Below are 16,112 nucleotides of genomic sequence, written 5' to 3' on the forward strand. Positions count from 1 at the left end.
CTTTACACTAATGCCTCACTAAGGGCCAAGTCACATATTAGCGTTTTCCACTGAATTTGCACTAACGGCGAACGAGTCAGCAGGGCAGAAAGCTCTCCGATTGGGTGATTATCAGCTGATTACCGAACGCCAATCCAATCAGCTGATAATCACCCAATCGGAGAGCTTTCTGCCCTGCCCACTAGTTTGCTGTAATATTGCAAAAACGCTTCATGTGGCTTGGCCCTTAGGTTAGTGTGTATCAGGACATATTAATTTATTTCATTGACAATTACAAATCATAATTATAATATATAATATGATTGGGAGAAGACAACAATATATAATATCGTGACGAACTGGGATCTGGGACCCTTCTGTATGTACATACCTTGAGCTGGGAACGCGGCACAAATTGAGCCAGTACTGCCAACGTTTCCAGGATGGACTGGCGTACTCGTCGCTTAGGTTCACGGCTTGCCGCTCGCACAATCCAGTTGGCAAGCCTGCCGCAGCTGAACTCAGTACTCGGAAATGTCATCAGAGAGTACATCAGGCACAGCAGTGAGCTTTCCCGTTGCTGAAATCACAGGTAATAATTGAATTGAATAAAAACAAATCAGTTCCAGTAATTGGATTAACTAGAGAAAAGTATAAATTTGATTCTTACTAACTTTGTGAGTATACCGACAACCTTTCTGAGGTGTTTCCTTACTTCAAAATATCTAGTAAACATTGGACCCAAAATGCTCTGTTACCGAGATCATGATGGCGGAAGATTTTAAATTTTTCTTGAAAATTCAATTAATAACATTTTTGCCACGGCCTGATGGGGGACTTGAGTGATTAATTATACATAGGCCTATGTAAAATTAGCTGGGAAATCAAATGGTACAAGTTAGAATTTTATAATTTTGATGATTGACGAGATATATGGCCGAAAATTATAAGCAACTCTATAGATCAACTTTTTGTTAAAACCTCGTATTTTTCTTCCATATTAATACGGTTATCTGTTGCGGCAACTTATTTCGCCTCAGGATTCCTTCACTTCTTCGATTTTTGACAACACTCGACATGCTGCCAAACTGGAATTACCTCGATGCAGACTGGCGGGGGACCTACAGCAGTTTTCCTGCTCAGGCCATTCGCCTTTCAACACACTGCCGAGGGAGGCGCAAGACATGCGATATGTGGAGTTCTGTGCTGCAGTAAGAAATGGGCTGCTAGATAGGTCTCTGTTTTCCCTACAGGAGTGGGATGAGGTACCTCTTTTTGGGGTGGCTGCTCCTCCACTAAACGAATAACCATTTTGTGGTTATTATTATTTCTTCTGAAATGACACTGCCGATCTGGAAACCCCAGTCCTGGGCAACGACCTCAAGTATCAAGTATCAAGTAAGTTGGGGGTGGGGCTGGGAAGTAGGGGTGCTTTATGAAGCATATTGTACTATTTTGTATTGTACAAATATGTAAAGGAGACAGATTTGGGGTGACCCCCGTTGTCTCCATTTACGAATGAATAAATAAATAATATTCAACTTTACAAGTTGTTACGCAGGTAATCTATGTCATTTTCTTACTAGTAGTTCTGTGAACAGTAGACCTCGCGCTCATTAAGTTACATTGACCTGTTGTTATGTTTTCTCAAATATTAATATATAATTTATCAATTTAAAATGTCTAGAAAAAATCCTAAATAAACATAGAGCTTTCTGTCTTATCGTACCGTGACGTGTCGTCCCGTAAAGTGAGTGTGAGCGCTGTTATCAGGTCTGGCTGCAACTGTCTACAACGTTGATGGAAAGATACATTTTCAAGATGTTCGATGTTTTTGAACGGGTAGTATTATAGTCCACTATAGACAGCTGATTTATGATGAATAATTCTATAGTCTGATTTTTACTCTAATGAAGGAGGCTCCTTTTTCTCCTTTTATATAATCCTTGAAATGCAAAATTTCCAAAAACCTTCTATATACGTCAACGCGCAATTTAAAAAGGAACATACCTATCAAATTTCATGATAATCTATTACCGCGTTTCGCCGTAAATGCGCAACATATAAACATTAAGAGAAATGCCAAACCGTCGACTTGAATCTTAGACCTCACTTCGCTCGGTCAATCAAATAGATTAAAACAACATAATATGTAACTCACCAAAAGACTTGTCAAAGTAGACCTAATGATCATGATCACCACACACTAATACAGAGCTTCACAATAAAATCACGCATTTAAATTCACAATCAGCAATCACAACAGTTGTATTATTGCTGAACTGATTAATCTATGCAAATATTAGCACAAAAGTAGCTAAAAGTATTAACTTATTACTTCATAAAATGATGAAACAACCTGTTTGGCAATTCGGATTCACATGATGAGATGATGTAAACAAGTACAAAGCTACACTAGCGCTCAGCAGTCCGAGCGAGAATACTGTGAATCAACGGGCAATGAACCAGTTCAAATGGGCGCAATTGCTCCTTATATCGAATTACCGATGCATGCATTGCTCCCAGCCAGTCAAGCGCCGCCGGCTTGCGATGCCTGGCCAATACGTTCTTATGAGAGCTATAGTGAGGTCCACGTTATAATGGCAGTGTAGGAAGATAGGAGAAAAGGGTTGCCAGATCTCAGCCTTGCCACCCAAACAGCTGATACTGGTATATCTGATCAATTTAACTGTTCATTATTGTTGAAATTGGTTAGTCATATTTTATTTGTCAAGAAAATATATTTTTTAAAGATGTAATGATAATTTTCATGATTGAGATTAAATATTTTGTCAATTGGTTGAATTTCTATATTGTTGATAAACGATATATGTGGCAACATCGCAATGCGTGGAAGAGATAGCGCCATTGGCTTTGTTGAACGATAGACAAGGATAGCAACACCATTGCAAATCACACACTGCCATTATAACGTGGACCTCACTATAGAAGGGCCTGAATTGTGGGGTCCTTCAATGTGCTACGTAATGATTCGTGGCCATCGTCGAGCTCGTACGTTTTCTACGATGGCCACGCGATGATTTGCATGATATTTCAACGAGAGAAATATCATTTTTTTTTTATTTATTTATTTTTTTTATTAGCCTATGTATTTTGACCGAATTATGATTTTATTATGTATCGTAATTTTATAAAATATTCTGTGACGTAGCCTTATGTACTAATGTATCGCCAGGCTGAATAAATTGATTGATTGATTGATTGATTGAGAGTTTTTACCAGCTGACATTTCAAAATTAATTTATATTGCATTTCATTTAATAATAACTATTAATCGTATAACCTGAAGCATTTTAAAATGTACTTTACTATTTCATTTGGGTGGGCCCGGCTCACTTGGCCGTTACGGAAGCGCCGCCAATGAATCCAATGTTAGTTCTCGTGGGTTTAGAGCTTTTAAACTGGTATCATCACATTTTTATTAATCTTTGTTCAGAACAAGCATTTACTCGTCTGGTCTAACCCCAGGCTTATACTGTCTTCTTCATCTTCAGTTTCCTCTGAATACTTTGTTCTTCTTTTCTTCTTTATTTTAATCCTTTCCATCATCCATCTCCGTCTTCACCAATCTTCTTCTACCACTTTCTTCTTCATCTCCAAAACGAAAAAGATTTTTTTTATTTAGATAGTAATTTATTGGTAATAACACAATAGCATTACTATACAGAAAATCTGGTGTGGCGCACTCACACAACTTTCCTTGCCGTTATGAAAATTGATCACCTGACGCTAGTGTTCCCGCGCTTCTCAAGTCTACTATTCAAAGATTTGAGCCAGCTGGTAACAGGACAATAGCGCTGCAGACACACGAAGTCTGCTATCTCATCATAGTGAATGATTTAATAGAATCAACAGTTGCCAACAGTTAGCAATTGAATAATCACATTTTCTCGAATTTCGAGCTTATTTTCAATTTTAGGTGAAAATGTTACTGAACATTAATTGTAGAGATTTTTATGCTCAATCTTTTCCACTTGAAATTTTTTATTTAAATTGTATCTGAAGCCTGATAATTGGGAAACTAAAATCAAACTTTGCAAAGATGGGGCGGAGCTCCTGAAATTTTTACAGATATGGGACTTGTGGCAGTTGATAAAGCTTATCAATGTTTTTTAAGGTATGAATTTGATCAAAATCGTTGGAGCCGTTTTCGAGAAAATCGCGGAAAACCCTGTTTTTGACAACATTTTTGCCATTTTAGCCGCCATCTTGAATCGCATTCGATCGAAATTGTTCGTGTCGGATCCTTATATTGTGAGGACCTTACGTTCCAAATTTCAAGTCAATCCGTTAATTTGGAGATGAGATATCGTGTACACAGACGCACATACACTAATACACACACACACACACACACACACACACACACACACACACACACACACACACACACACACACATACAGACCAATACCCAAAAACCACTTTTTTGGACTCAGGGGACCTTGAAATGTATAGAAATTTAGAAATTGGGGTACCTTAATTTTTTCGGAAAGCGATACTTTCCTTACCTATGGTAATAGGGCAAGGAAAGTAGAAATACAGCATAATCTGACTTCTGAGCCACGAACACGCTCATTTCACTTTTCATCAGATGCTATGCTTATTGTACCTTATTACAGCTTCTGTACAAATACAGAAACAATAAGAATAGCAACCACTGATGAAAAGTGAAATGTATGTGTCCGTGGCGCATAAGTCTGTAGGTACTTTATTGTATCATGCTACACATATTTATGCTTTATTTTCTCTATGATATTACTGACTTTGAACCGAAGAACTTGTCAAAATTACGCAGGATTATTCTAAATGATGGGCTCATTTTCAAAACTTGTTATTTATTAGAGTAAAGATGCAAAATGGACAATCTTTATACCAATGGAAAGAGAAAGTTTCAATCCTTTTTTCAATACCTCTCAAGTGTTCAATGTAGCCTCCGGCTGCTGCATGATCTGCCGAACCGTATCACTGCTGCCGTGCACTCAATATTACACCAGATACGCTTTCTCGCGTGTGGGACGAGTTTGGATACCGTGTAGATGTTTGCCGTGCATCAGCCGGAGGCTACATTGAACACTACTTGTAAGGTATTAAATAAAAAATTTGAAACGTTCTCTTTCAATTGGTATAAAGATTGTCCATTTTGCATTTTTACTTTATTAAATACCAAGTTTTGATGGGTCCATCATTTAGAATAACCCTGTAGTTTGTCGATGATTAATACTAATCAATAATCATATTCCATAACAATAATTATGATTAATAATCAGTATGATGATTCGATTATAATCGATATTCCATGATTAATATATGTATTTATACCTTGGAGCTCCTGGATCCGAAGCACTTGTCGGCAAATAGTATGTCGACGATTGGCTGAGGACGCACGACGCGCATCAGCGTCTTGAGGGCGGCAACCGCCTCCAGTTTCACCATCACACTGCCTCCACCGCCCCCGCCAATATGGCGGCACAGCACTGGCACCAGGCAGGGGAGCGTAGAGTGTACGCTGCCAACTGGCAAAACCTGTGCGCACGAAAAAAACAATTAAAACATACAATATCTCAAATTCAATTCAATTCAATCTATTTCTTTTTACACACATACAAGTCCAATACAGAGATTAACAAATGAATACATGCAAACAACAACAACAATGCACATTGGGAGAAAAAAAAGAAAGTGGTGCAAAAAAGGATGGAAGATTGAAGGGTTTTTCCAACTATGGATATCCATGTACTAGGATAACCTTCAATCCTTGAGAAGGTGAAAAGGTATCAGGAAAAGTAAATAGACGATATATATATATGAAAGGATGGGATTGGGAAGAATAATAAGGGAAGGATGAAAAAAATTGCTGGATAATTAATACAACAAAACATTGAAAGAATAAGAAGTCTCATTCTTCCAATCATGGAGGAATAACACTATCAACAAAACATTGTTGAAGCAACTTGAAAATGACATTAGTAGCAGGAACATACCGTGACGAAATAATTTAAAAGGGCATTCAGAATTATATTTCAATTTATATTATGAAACAGTATTTTCAAACAGAACTTTATTAAAAAAAATGTCGTAGAACTGAAATAAAATTTCTACAGTTGGTAGAGGAGGATTGACGCACACATAAACAGATGGACGCATGCAGACAGACTGAGGAAACATCAATAATAGTGCATGAAGACCTGAGCAGACATAGAGAGATGGGCGTCTGTGTGCGTTGCAACATTTTGGACACCTGGTGATCGAGTTTTCTTATGCTCGTTGGCATACGTCCGTTGCTGTTCACTTTTGTGAATTCGTCAACTGATAATTTTGGGTTTGGAGAGAATTTGTGCATGTAAAACTTATTTTGTCTATTGTATAATTTATTGCACAACATTTTTTTCGTAGAAGTTGGACTACTGTTCATTAGGTAAACTGAACATATTTTTTTACGTAATGGAGAAGAATATTTTTTGTGGTTATCTCACTATGTGCCGGTTGAACAACGGCGGTTAAATTTTAACCGTGATTGATTCCACGAGAACCAATCATAGCAGCTGTCTTTTCAAAGACGCCTTCTCTGATCGGTTCTCGTGAAATTAATTACGGTTAAATTTTAACCGGCTTTGTGCAACAGGGCCTATATCTTTGTAACTATAACTGATAACTGACCTGACAACAAACATTTCCACATACAACCATTGCTGGTCATTTCTAGAGAATCTCACTATATAATAATAATAATTTTTCCCCTTTTTCCTGGTACCCCCAGATGAAGGGAGTTTATTTCAGTTTCAGTTTTATTACAGAAAATATAACAAACAAGAATGAAAAAAACACTTATAAAAAAAGAAATCTTACAAACAAAAAATGAAGAATAATAAACAAAGCAATTTCCTTTTCAGTTGAAAATTTCAAAAAAAAAAAAAATATATATCTTACCACACGAAAAATGAATTCTCCAAAACCTTCTAGAGAATTAAGGTTTGACGACTGAAGGAGTCAAGTTTTACATTATATTTTTATAAAAAAAAAAAACATAGAAATAGTACATTTATATAGGCCTAATCAATCAGTGATCTCAAAAATAATTATTTTCAATTCAAATCATATCAAAAGAAAAATAGTTGTAAATCTTAAGTAGGAAAATAATTAATTGATACATTGATAATACATGTAATTCATTAATTGTATTGTGTAGCAATATGTAGCAATGTGTATAATAAAACAATGGGATTTCAGTTGTTGCTTAACGCAAATAATAATACTGAGGGTGATGCCTATATAAGCTCATAGGCTTGTGCGTAGGTAATGAGTAAGAGGGATGATGATGATGAGAGAAGACGACTTCTTTTTAGGTAATCGGGACCGACGGCTTATCGTCTCCTCCGAAAGACGAGGTGGTCGTATCTATGTGATACTATATAGCTTTGTAACTTGTATAACTGATAACTGACATAATAACTGAAGCAAAGCTTTTTACATAAACCAATGCTGATCTTGGTGACCTGAACTATAATAATACTAACTTTAATTATTATTTAACGAAAATCCTAAATAAATGCTGCAAATCACCCCGAAGACATTTGCTACTGCAGACATTGACAACAGGGTCAACAGCTAGATGGAAATTCGATAAGAACTACAATTCAAAAATTAGTTGCCAGCCCGGGAATCGAACCCGGTACCTCCCAATTGCCAGTCAGGAATGCTTACCCTTACACCAAACTGACAATCTCTGGATAGCAGCGCTCATTTTATACGAAGCCATAGCGGCTAACCAGATACAGATGGAATAAAATAGAGAATGCATTTATTCAAATGCTAATTAATATATAATTATTATTTAACGAAAATTCTAAATAAATGCTGCAAATCACCCCGAAGACCTCTGCTACTGCAGACATTGACAACAGGGTTAACAGCTCTTTGTAAGCTGTTAACCCTGTTGTCAATGTCTGCAGTAGCAGAGGTCTTCGGGGTGATTTGCAGCATTTATTTAGGATTTTCGTTAAATAATAATTATATATTAATTAGCATTTGAATAAATGCATTCTCTATTTTATTCCATCAATACTAACTTTGTTGTAGTTCAGACACTGAGTTACTTGTAAATATTTGAAAAAAAAACAGCCTCAGGCTGATAAAGCTCCTCTTCAGGAATAAAATGCTCCAAGAAAAGTAAGTGTTTTTTTTCAAATATTTACAAGTAACACAGTGTCAGAACTACAACAAAGTTATTATATAGTGTTTCGTCATGGAAAGCAACATCAATAATAATACTATTCAACCTGACCTGTACAAGCGACCTGGCAGCCCTGAGAGACGAGGAAACGAGCCTCTGACTACGATCATCGTGAAGCGACCTGAGCAGAAAGGAGAGAAGTGCCAAACCACCTCGCTGTCCCACTGTGGCCAGGTATCGCGAGAACTCAGCCTGTCGCAGCGCTAGAGCCAGTCGGTCTAAACTACGTACCCGGCCTCGCCAATCGTCCTAAAACATCAAATCAATTCACATTAGATCATATCAAAACAAATCAGATCAAGCTTTATTCAATGGAAGCATGTTTACAATCATACGAAGAACAAATTACTGGTATCATTACCATTCATCCTAAAACATCAAATCGAGTCTGATTCACACGGTCTAAAAACTGCGCACCCGTCCTAAAATATCAAATCAAATCGGATCAAACAATATAAAAACAAATCGAATCAAGTTTCATCCATTGCCATATTAACAATCAATATCGAGGCACCGAGCTCCGCTCTGGAGTACAAAAGCATATAAAATTTATTACGAAAGAAGAAATTATAAAATATCTATAGTTCATACATAAAGGTTCTATCTAATGAAAGTGGATTGAGATTAATACCCAGAGGAATGCATAAATTTCTCTCACAAAAGCATGTTAAATTTCAATCCAAATCAGAGAAGACCATTTCAAAAAGATAGCTTATCAGATTGGTTCTACTGGAATTGATCAGGATTAAAAATTTAACCGGCTCTTGTACAACCGGCACTGATTGAATGATTACAAAAGTTCAACAGCTGAGTAATAAATTTGTCTCAGTTCCACACACTTGCAATCGCACACTCACTTCCATCATCAACAGACGACAAAATTTCCAGCTGTTTTCCAAGGACGTCTTTATCCTTTTAATGTCCTTCAGCGAGTTATCACATGGTTGAGACCTAGTGCAATCGAATTGTTATATCATAAACCTACTTTCTTCCAAATTTCGTGAGAATCGTTAGAGCCGTTTTCGAGATCCGGTCACATACAGATATAAAAACATCTGAACATATAAACAGAAATTGTTTGTTTATTAGTATAGGATACAACGGAAATATAACTCTCGCTACGTTTACATTGGTGAATTTTACTAGAATTCAAGTGTTTTCTATTGATTGAGTCAAATGAGTGATCTTGAAATCTTGAAGTCTAGTTCACTTCAATTCAAGTTCACATCAGCTGAGAAGTAGCCTATAATATCCAATTATATTAAGCAGGCAATTTCTGTATACATTTATATATTTGCTTATTTATATATTTACTTATGTCCAACGGATCTCGAAAACGGCTCTAACGATTTTCACGAAATTTGGAACATAGTAGGTTTATGATATGAAAATTCGATTGCACTAGGTCTCATCCCTGAGAAAACTCAATGAAGGACACGAAAAGGATAATTATTATTCATCCTTGGAAAAACACATGGTAATTTCGTCATCTGTTGATAACGGAAGATAGGAGTGCCTGTGAGGTAGAGATACTGAATTATGTTCAGCTGTTAAACTATTTGCGATCAATCAGCTTATCTCACGAGAAATATTATCTAGAAATTGTAATCGACTTGATCGAAATATTTTGATTTGTTGACATGACATTTTATCTCATTCTAAATTAGAGTATATCATAATTTTCAAAGTTAATCAACCAAAGAAGAAACTGGTGTTGGTGCTGCTATAGCAGCAGGTAACCAACTAGAAAAAGGAAATTGAGCTCTCCTAGTTAAACAGGATAAAGTCAAAAAAATATTCTACAGTTTTAAGTGTTTAGTGAGTGTTATTTTGTGATTCAATTTGGTTTGTAAATAAACAATCTAAGTTTGAACTTTTCTGTTTTCAAATGTTTGGACTGGAAATTGGACCTGATTTCAAGTGTATGTAACATAACCTACTTTTTGGAATATTTATAGTGTATAAATCAAAATTCTGGGAAGATACAGTTTTGGGATGTGCCTGTTAGTCCTTCCCCAATCATTTTAAAGAATGATTGCGTTTTTTCATCAATAAATAAATAACGAGCGAAGATCGGTGCCTTGATATTAATAATAATATTATGATGAAGTGAAAAATCCAATTCTTCTCGAAGCTTTCTTTTTAGGCTGAACATAAATGCTTGTTATATTTTTATGCTTGTCTTATTCCCCGCACACACACATCGATTTTTGTTCATATGATATTTTGCCGTCCTTATGAATTCTATCAGATTAAACGGAACTCGGCAAACATCATCTGTTTGAAATCACCTGTTTAATCTAATAGAATTTATAAGGACGTTAAATACCGTACGAAAAAAAAATCGATGCGTTTGTGCGATGCTTTGCAGTTAGTGGCCAGCCTGCAAAGAAACCTTCGAAATTAGATTTTTCCCTTTATAAATTACTCTTCAGCTTATGAAAACTAGTGGCCAGTCTCACTTTCATATTTTTCTTGCATCATACTTTTCTATCTAGTTGTTTTCATACATTCTACATTGACTGGCAACACTGTTTTATCCCATTTTCCCACTTGTAGGTTAGATTGTGCCTTCAAGATTCAAATTGAATCGAAAAGTCAAAATGTACAACATTTACTTGAATCAATAACACTTGAAAGGGGTCTACATTGGTATAGTGGATTCAAGTTTATGCTCTTGTGAATGCACTTCAATTTTGCAAAATACAATCATTTCACACATAACTTGAATTCATGGAAACTTGACTAATGTAAATGCACCTTAAGGATACACGATTGGATATTTTCATCATCAACAATCATTTCAATACAATCATTTCACACAGAACTTGAATTCATGGAAACTTGACTAATGTAAATGCCCCTTAAGGATACACGATTGGATATTTTCATCATCAACAATCATTTCACACAGAATTTGAATTCATGGAAACTTGACTAATGTAAATGCCCCTTAAGGATCAAGATACACGATTAGATATTTTCATCGTCAACCCCTATAGTGAGGTGATAAAGGCAGTGGAGAAAGATAGGAGAAAAACGTTGCCGATACTCTCTGTCTTGTCAATGCCTTCTATAGACGGTGGCTGAAGAGCCTACAGGTTTATCGATGTAATTTTAACTGTTCATTCTCGTTCAAAATAACCAATTATATTTTATTAAGCAAGAAATTATATTTTTCAATAATTTCTTAATGAATTTTCATAATTAACATGAACTATTTTGTTAATTAATTTTTAATTCTACATTGTTAAAAGACGGACTGGCAACAGAGCAACGCGAGAAAGATAGCGCTATCCGCTTTGTTGAATGATAGACAAGGATAGCAATACCATTCCTAATCAAATTTTTTTTCGGACTTGTGCACTACAAGTTCACGAAGCTTCAAACACTGCCATTATAACTTGGACCTTACTATAGAACTATATGTGTAAAACTGTTTCATTATAAATCACCAGTGTTGCAAGGAAGGCACTATACCAGAGACATTTCAATCATTTAGCACCAAAATTATATAATCTACTTCCTGCAAACTTTAAACAGATTAATCATCCTAGAAAGTTCAAAACAATAGTACACAATTGGTTGATGAGGAAAGGAAGACAGAACATAGAAAACATTATTTCAAATAACAACTAACCACCTAATGACTTACTAAACACTAACTAATTAATAATACGCACAAAAAACTAACAAAACCTACTCTAGAACATGGTACGCCATAGTGGAGTAGGTCAATTTCCACACAGAAAAAACTAAACAAGTAGAGGACACATTATAAGAATTTTGTATGTAATATTGTAATTTATCTAATATTTTGTGAAATTGATGTTGTAGTTTTAGTTTTTTGGGGGAAATAAACATTTATTCATTTATTTATTATTTGAATAAAGTCTGTTTCGAGTTAAACCTCACACAAAATGCCTGAGAAACGTGTCAGTTGTACCATAGAGAAACAATAGCATAAGTAGATATCCCATGGTATACGGCGTTTATGTCGCAACTTTTACTGTTATCTCAAGCTGTTAGTCCACGTAGTTCTTTCCTGTGAAGCTTCATGAAGCTGGTAGTTTCTCAAATTTTGCCGTTTATACACTCTTACCCGGTCAAAACAGTAAAAATCGACAATAATCAACAATAATCGGCTTGAGATAACAGTGAAAGTTGCGACATAAACGCCCTATACCATGGGATATCTACTTACGCTATTGTTTCTCTATGGTTGTACTCAGCTCGTGTATACACGGCGTATTATCCATTATGCAAATGGCGCTGGTCCGAAAATCTGAGGGCAAGGCAGGTTTATGAAGGACTTCACCTTAAAGATAAAGGATCGATAAATGTATTGTAGTGGTGGACGAGACGCATCCCTCACGTCATTCGCAGACAGGAAGGTCGTCACGTGAGCTTCACGTTCAACCGTCAGCATTTCTTATGAATAACATAATGCTTCCCCCATTTAACCGATGCTGACAGCCTATGATCGCCGCGCCAGACAGTAAACACTTCTATACTAGCCGTCTGTTTGTTGAAGACAAACTGAAGTTCTGAATCTGAAGTTTAACTTGTAATTAAGGTACGGTTCACATTGTGTTTCATCGATAGTAGTCTAGACAAAGAAGGCTAGAAAATGGGTAAGTCGCAAAAAATTGGAGACACAAAATACGGGTAGTACATATTTGGATATACCGGAAGCCTCCTAAAACCTGGATTCTTTTATATCAGTGACTGTGAAAGTGGTCGACACAGTGAAAATATAATTTCCATAAGTTCTGATTGGACTGTTCCCAGAGTGACCGAGCGTCCATTAGAACTTGTAGGAATAATTTTATGATTTCATTTCATCCACTGACCATGGAAATATAATTTCCATGAATTCTGATTGGTTTGTTCCCAGAGTAACCGAGCGACCATTGGCCACTGACCTCTTACAAAAAAGATACAGGGTCATGCTTCAACCCATTACTAAGTGACTTCACTTTATATCTTTAGATGTATGTGTGTTTGATATTGAATTTGAATTTCGAATTTGTTGTGTGTTGAATTACAATTAGAATATGACGTTGTCTGTAATCAATGATCAGTTCAATGAGAATAAAATTATATTTATTTATTTATTTATATGGATTTGTCGAACTCGAACAAGAAAAAGTGTACTATCCTCATAAACTTCCAGCTTGAGGTTTTTAATAGGCCTATACATTGAACTCCTCCATCGTATATGCACCAATAGAAAGCAGCTCCCTTCTCAATAGAATTCTAAATTTTCTTCCGGATAATTATTTCAAGTGAGATGGCAACAAGTTGTACATTCGAATACCTGAGCTCCGTACACCTCGTTCATACATGCTACTCCGGTGCGCATCCTCTCTCAAGTTACTTCTGTACCTGGTCGAGTATCTATGAAATGCTTCACCTGTGTTAAATTCTTGTATATGTTTTTATGAAGCAAATTGTTTTGGAAATACATATTGGGAGTGGAAGAATTTCAAGTTCTCTGAAATGAGGCCGACAACTTATTCGAATTGATTCCCCATTCATCACCCTCGAGACCCACTTCTGTAATCAGAATTTACAGAATTTCCCCACCACACAACTAGAATTTCCCCAACAAATCATTCTATAGTTTAGCAGGGAGTGAAACAGGGAGAAATAAACACTTCTAAGAGCAGTCGAATACAGGGTAGCTTTTAGCTTTCTCAAAACAAAACTTGCAGAATTAAGGCTGTGCAAAGGCTAGAAATGAACTTTGTACTGGTGATATTTTCCAAAGTTTTTCGATTTGGATATCATCAAGCTATCAAAATGAAAAAGTTTTCTCAGAAAAACACTTTTCCCCATCGTTAAGCTGCGTTTACACCAAAGTTATTAACAACATGTTAATAACTTAATCTATATAGATTCTATTAGATTTAACGGAACTTGACAAAAACATAAGTCCATCATGTATATGATAAGTTATGTTCAATCTGATAGAATCTATAAATATTAAATTATTAACATTTTGTTAATAACTTTGGTGTAAACGCAGCTTTACTTTTTGGGATATGAGCGCCTCAAGTTGAAATTTTTGGGACCGAACATTTCAAATTCGGTAGGAGATTAATCAATGAGATTTAGAGGATACATTTTTCATGGTATTGTTGATAAAACATGAAAATATCAATTTTTGAGAAAGTTATTCAATTTACCAAAAATGAACAAAAATAACTCAACTAAAAGAATTATTTTTAGTTAATTGAATAACTTTCACAAAAAATGATATTTTCGATTTTTTGTTATATTCAATCAACAATACTATGGAAAATTCATCCTCCAAATCTCATAGATTAATCTCCTACCGAATTTGAAGTGTTCTGTCCCAAAAATTCAAACCTTAGCCGCTCATATCACAAAAACTAATGATCGGAGAAAAATATTTTCCCGTGAAAACTTTATCATTTTGATAGCTTGATGATATAGGCCCTACAAATCGAAAAGCTTTGAAAATATCACCAGTACATAGTTTATTTTTAGCCTTTGCACAGCCTCAAATTTGTTTTTTAGGAATTCCAGATGAGTTCTCCATGTAACACCAAAGTTAATCACAACTCCTATAGTTGGGTCCACGTTATAATGACAGTGGATAAAGATAGAAGAATGGCGATGCCGATTCTTTTCATTAATTAATTATATTTCTAAACTGTAAAAAAATAATTGGCATCGTTGTGGACCTAGAAAAGGATAGTACCACCGGCTTTGTCGAATGATAGACAAGGATAGCAAAACCAAAGTTGATCAAATACTGCCATTATAACGTGGACCTCACTATAGCACTTATTGACTGATTCTATAATTATTTTGGCCAATGACTTCCAAGTAGGGATGTCAATCCCGGGATCCCGGTCCATTTTTGATACCTAACAATCCCGGGATTTTTCAGCGTCAATCCCGGGATGTTCGGGATTGAAAATCTGAAATTGTGAATCATATTTTTCCAAAAACAATTCAATATGGAGTTTATTTATGGTGATGAATATGAGTTTCTATAACTAATTTATTGTTCTACGTGTTTGACTAATTTATTTTACCGGCACAGTCTACAGTTTCATATACATAATAATGATTGTATACTGTAGCCTACTCTTCACTGGCTTAATAGAATTCGCATTATTAGTTCGCATAATTGGCAGAATGGTTGTTGTTTGGTTCTTATGCCTCTACGTTTGTTTCTGTTTACACAGCACCACAATATTACCAGTCTAGACGGCGCAATATTTGCAATAGTGCTGATGGCATTTCCTTGAAATGCATTCCGAACTTTGAAAAGACTTCAGAAATCAGAAATAAAAAAGCACTAATTAAAGCAAATTAATTAATACAGTAATTAATTAATTAAAGCACTAATTAATTAAGCACTAAAGCAACGATTCACTCTCAGTCTAATTATTCCTCTCCTCTTCTCTTTCTCTATCATTGGTAGAATATCTAGTTGGAGTAAATATTATAGTTGGCTCTACGAAATTTCATTTAGTAGTGTAGTGGTTCAGCTTTCGCGTTGTTTGGTCGGTATGGCGTTACGGTCTTACAAAAAGTATTCTATTTTATTATAAATATTATTAATTCAAGTGATATTAATTCAATTTACAGTATTTGACGTAATTAAAGTGTGAGCTCTATCCCGTCCTGATGTAGGATAGAAATGCTTTTGTCTACATAAAAAAGACTCTGATGAGTTATCTTGCTTTCCTCAGTTCTCACTATCATCTAGGATACAGCAAATTTAAGGTAGGACATGTAATAAAACAGTTACTCCTATAATCTTGAAAACATTTATAGAAATAGAATGTTCAATTCTAATATTATTCCCAAGTATATTTTTTATTTTAATAATAGCCTCT

At 35.4% G+C, this 16,112-nt stretch overlaps 1 protein-coding gene across 4 annotated transcripts in view; it reads right to left on the minus strand.

Annotated features, from left to right (window-relative positions):
* LOC111060470 overlaps positions 1 to 16,112 on the minus strand; it is a 131,790-nt gene that overhangs the window by 84,586 nt on the left and 31,092 nt on the right. For all 4 annotated transcript variants that reach the window (XM_039429166.1, XM_039429165.1, XM_039429167.1 and 1 more), the window contains exons 2-4: positions 8,284 to 8,481; positions 5,322 to 5,525; positions 371 to 559 (exon numbers count right to left, since the gene is read on the minus strand). In XM_039429166.1, coding sequence (XP_039285100.1) covers positions 371 to 559; positions 5,322 to 5,525; positions 8,284 to 8,481 — 591 coding nt within the window. The remainder of the gene's footprint in view (positions 1 to 370; positions 560 to 5,321; positions 5,526 to 8,283; positions 8,482 to 16,112) is intronic.

Source organism: Nilaparvata lugens, chromosome 5 (genome assembly GCF_014356525.2).
Source record: "Nilaparvata lugens isolate BPH chromosome 5, ASM1435652v1, whole genome shotgun sequence".
NCBI classification, from domain to species: Eukaryota; Metazoa; Arthropoda; class Insecta; order Hemiptera; family Delphacidae; genus Nilaparvata; species Nilaparvata lugens.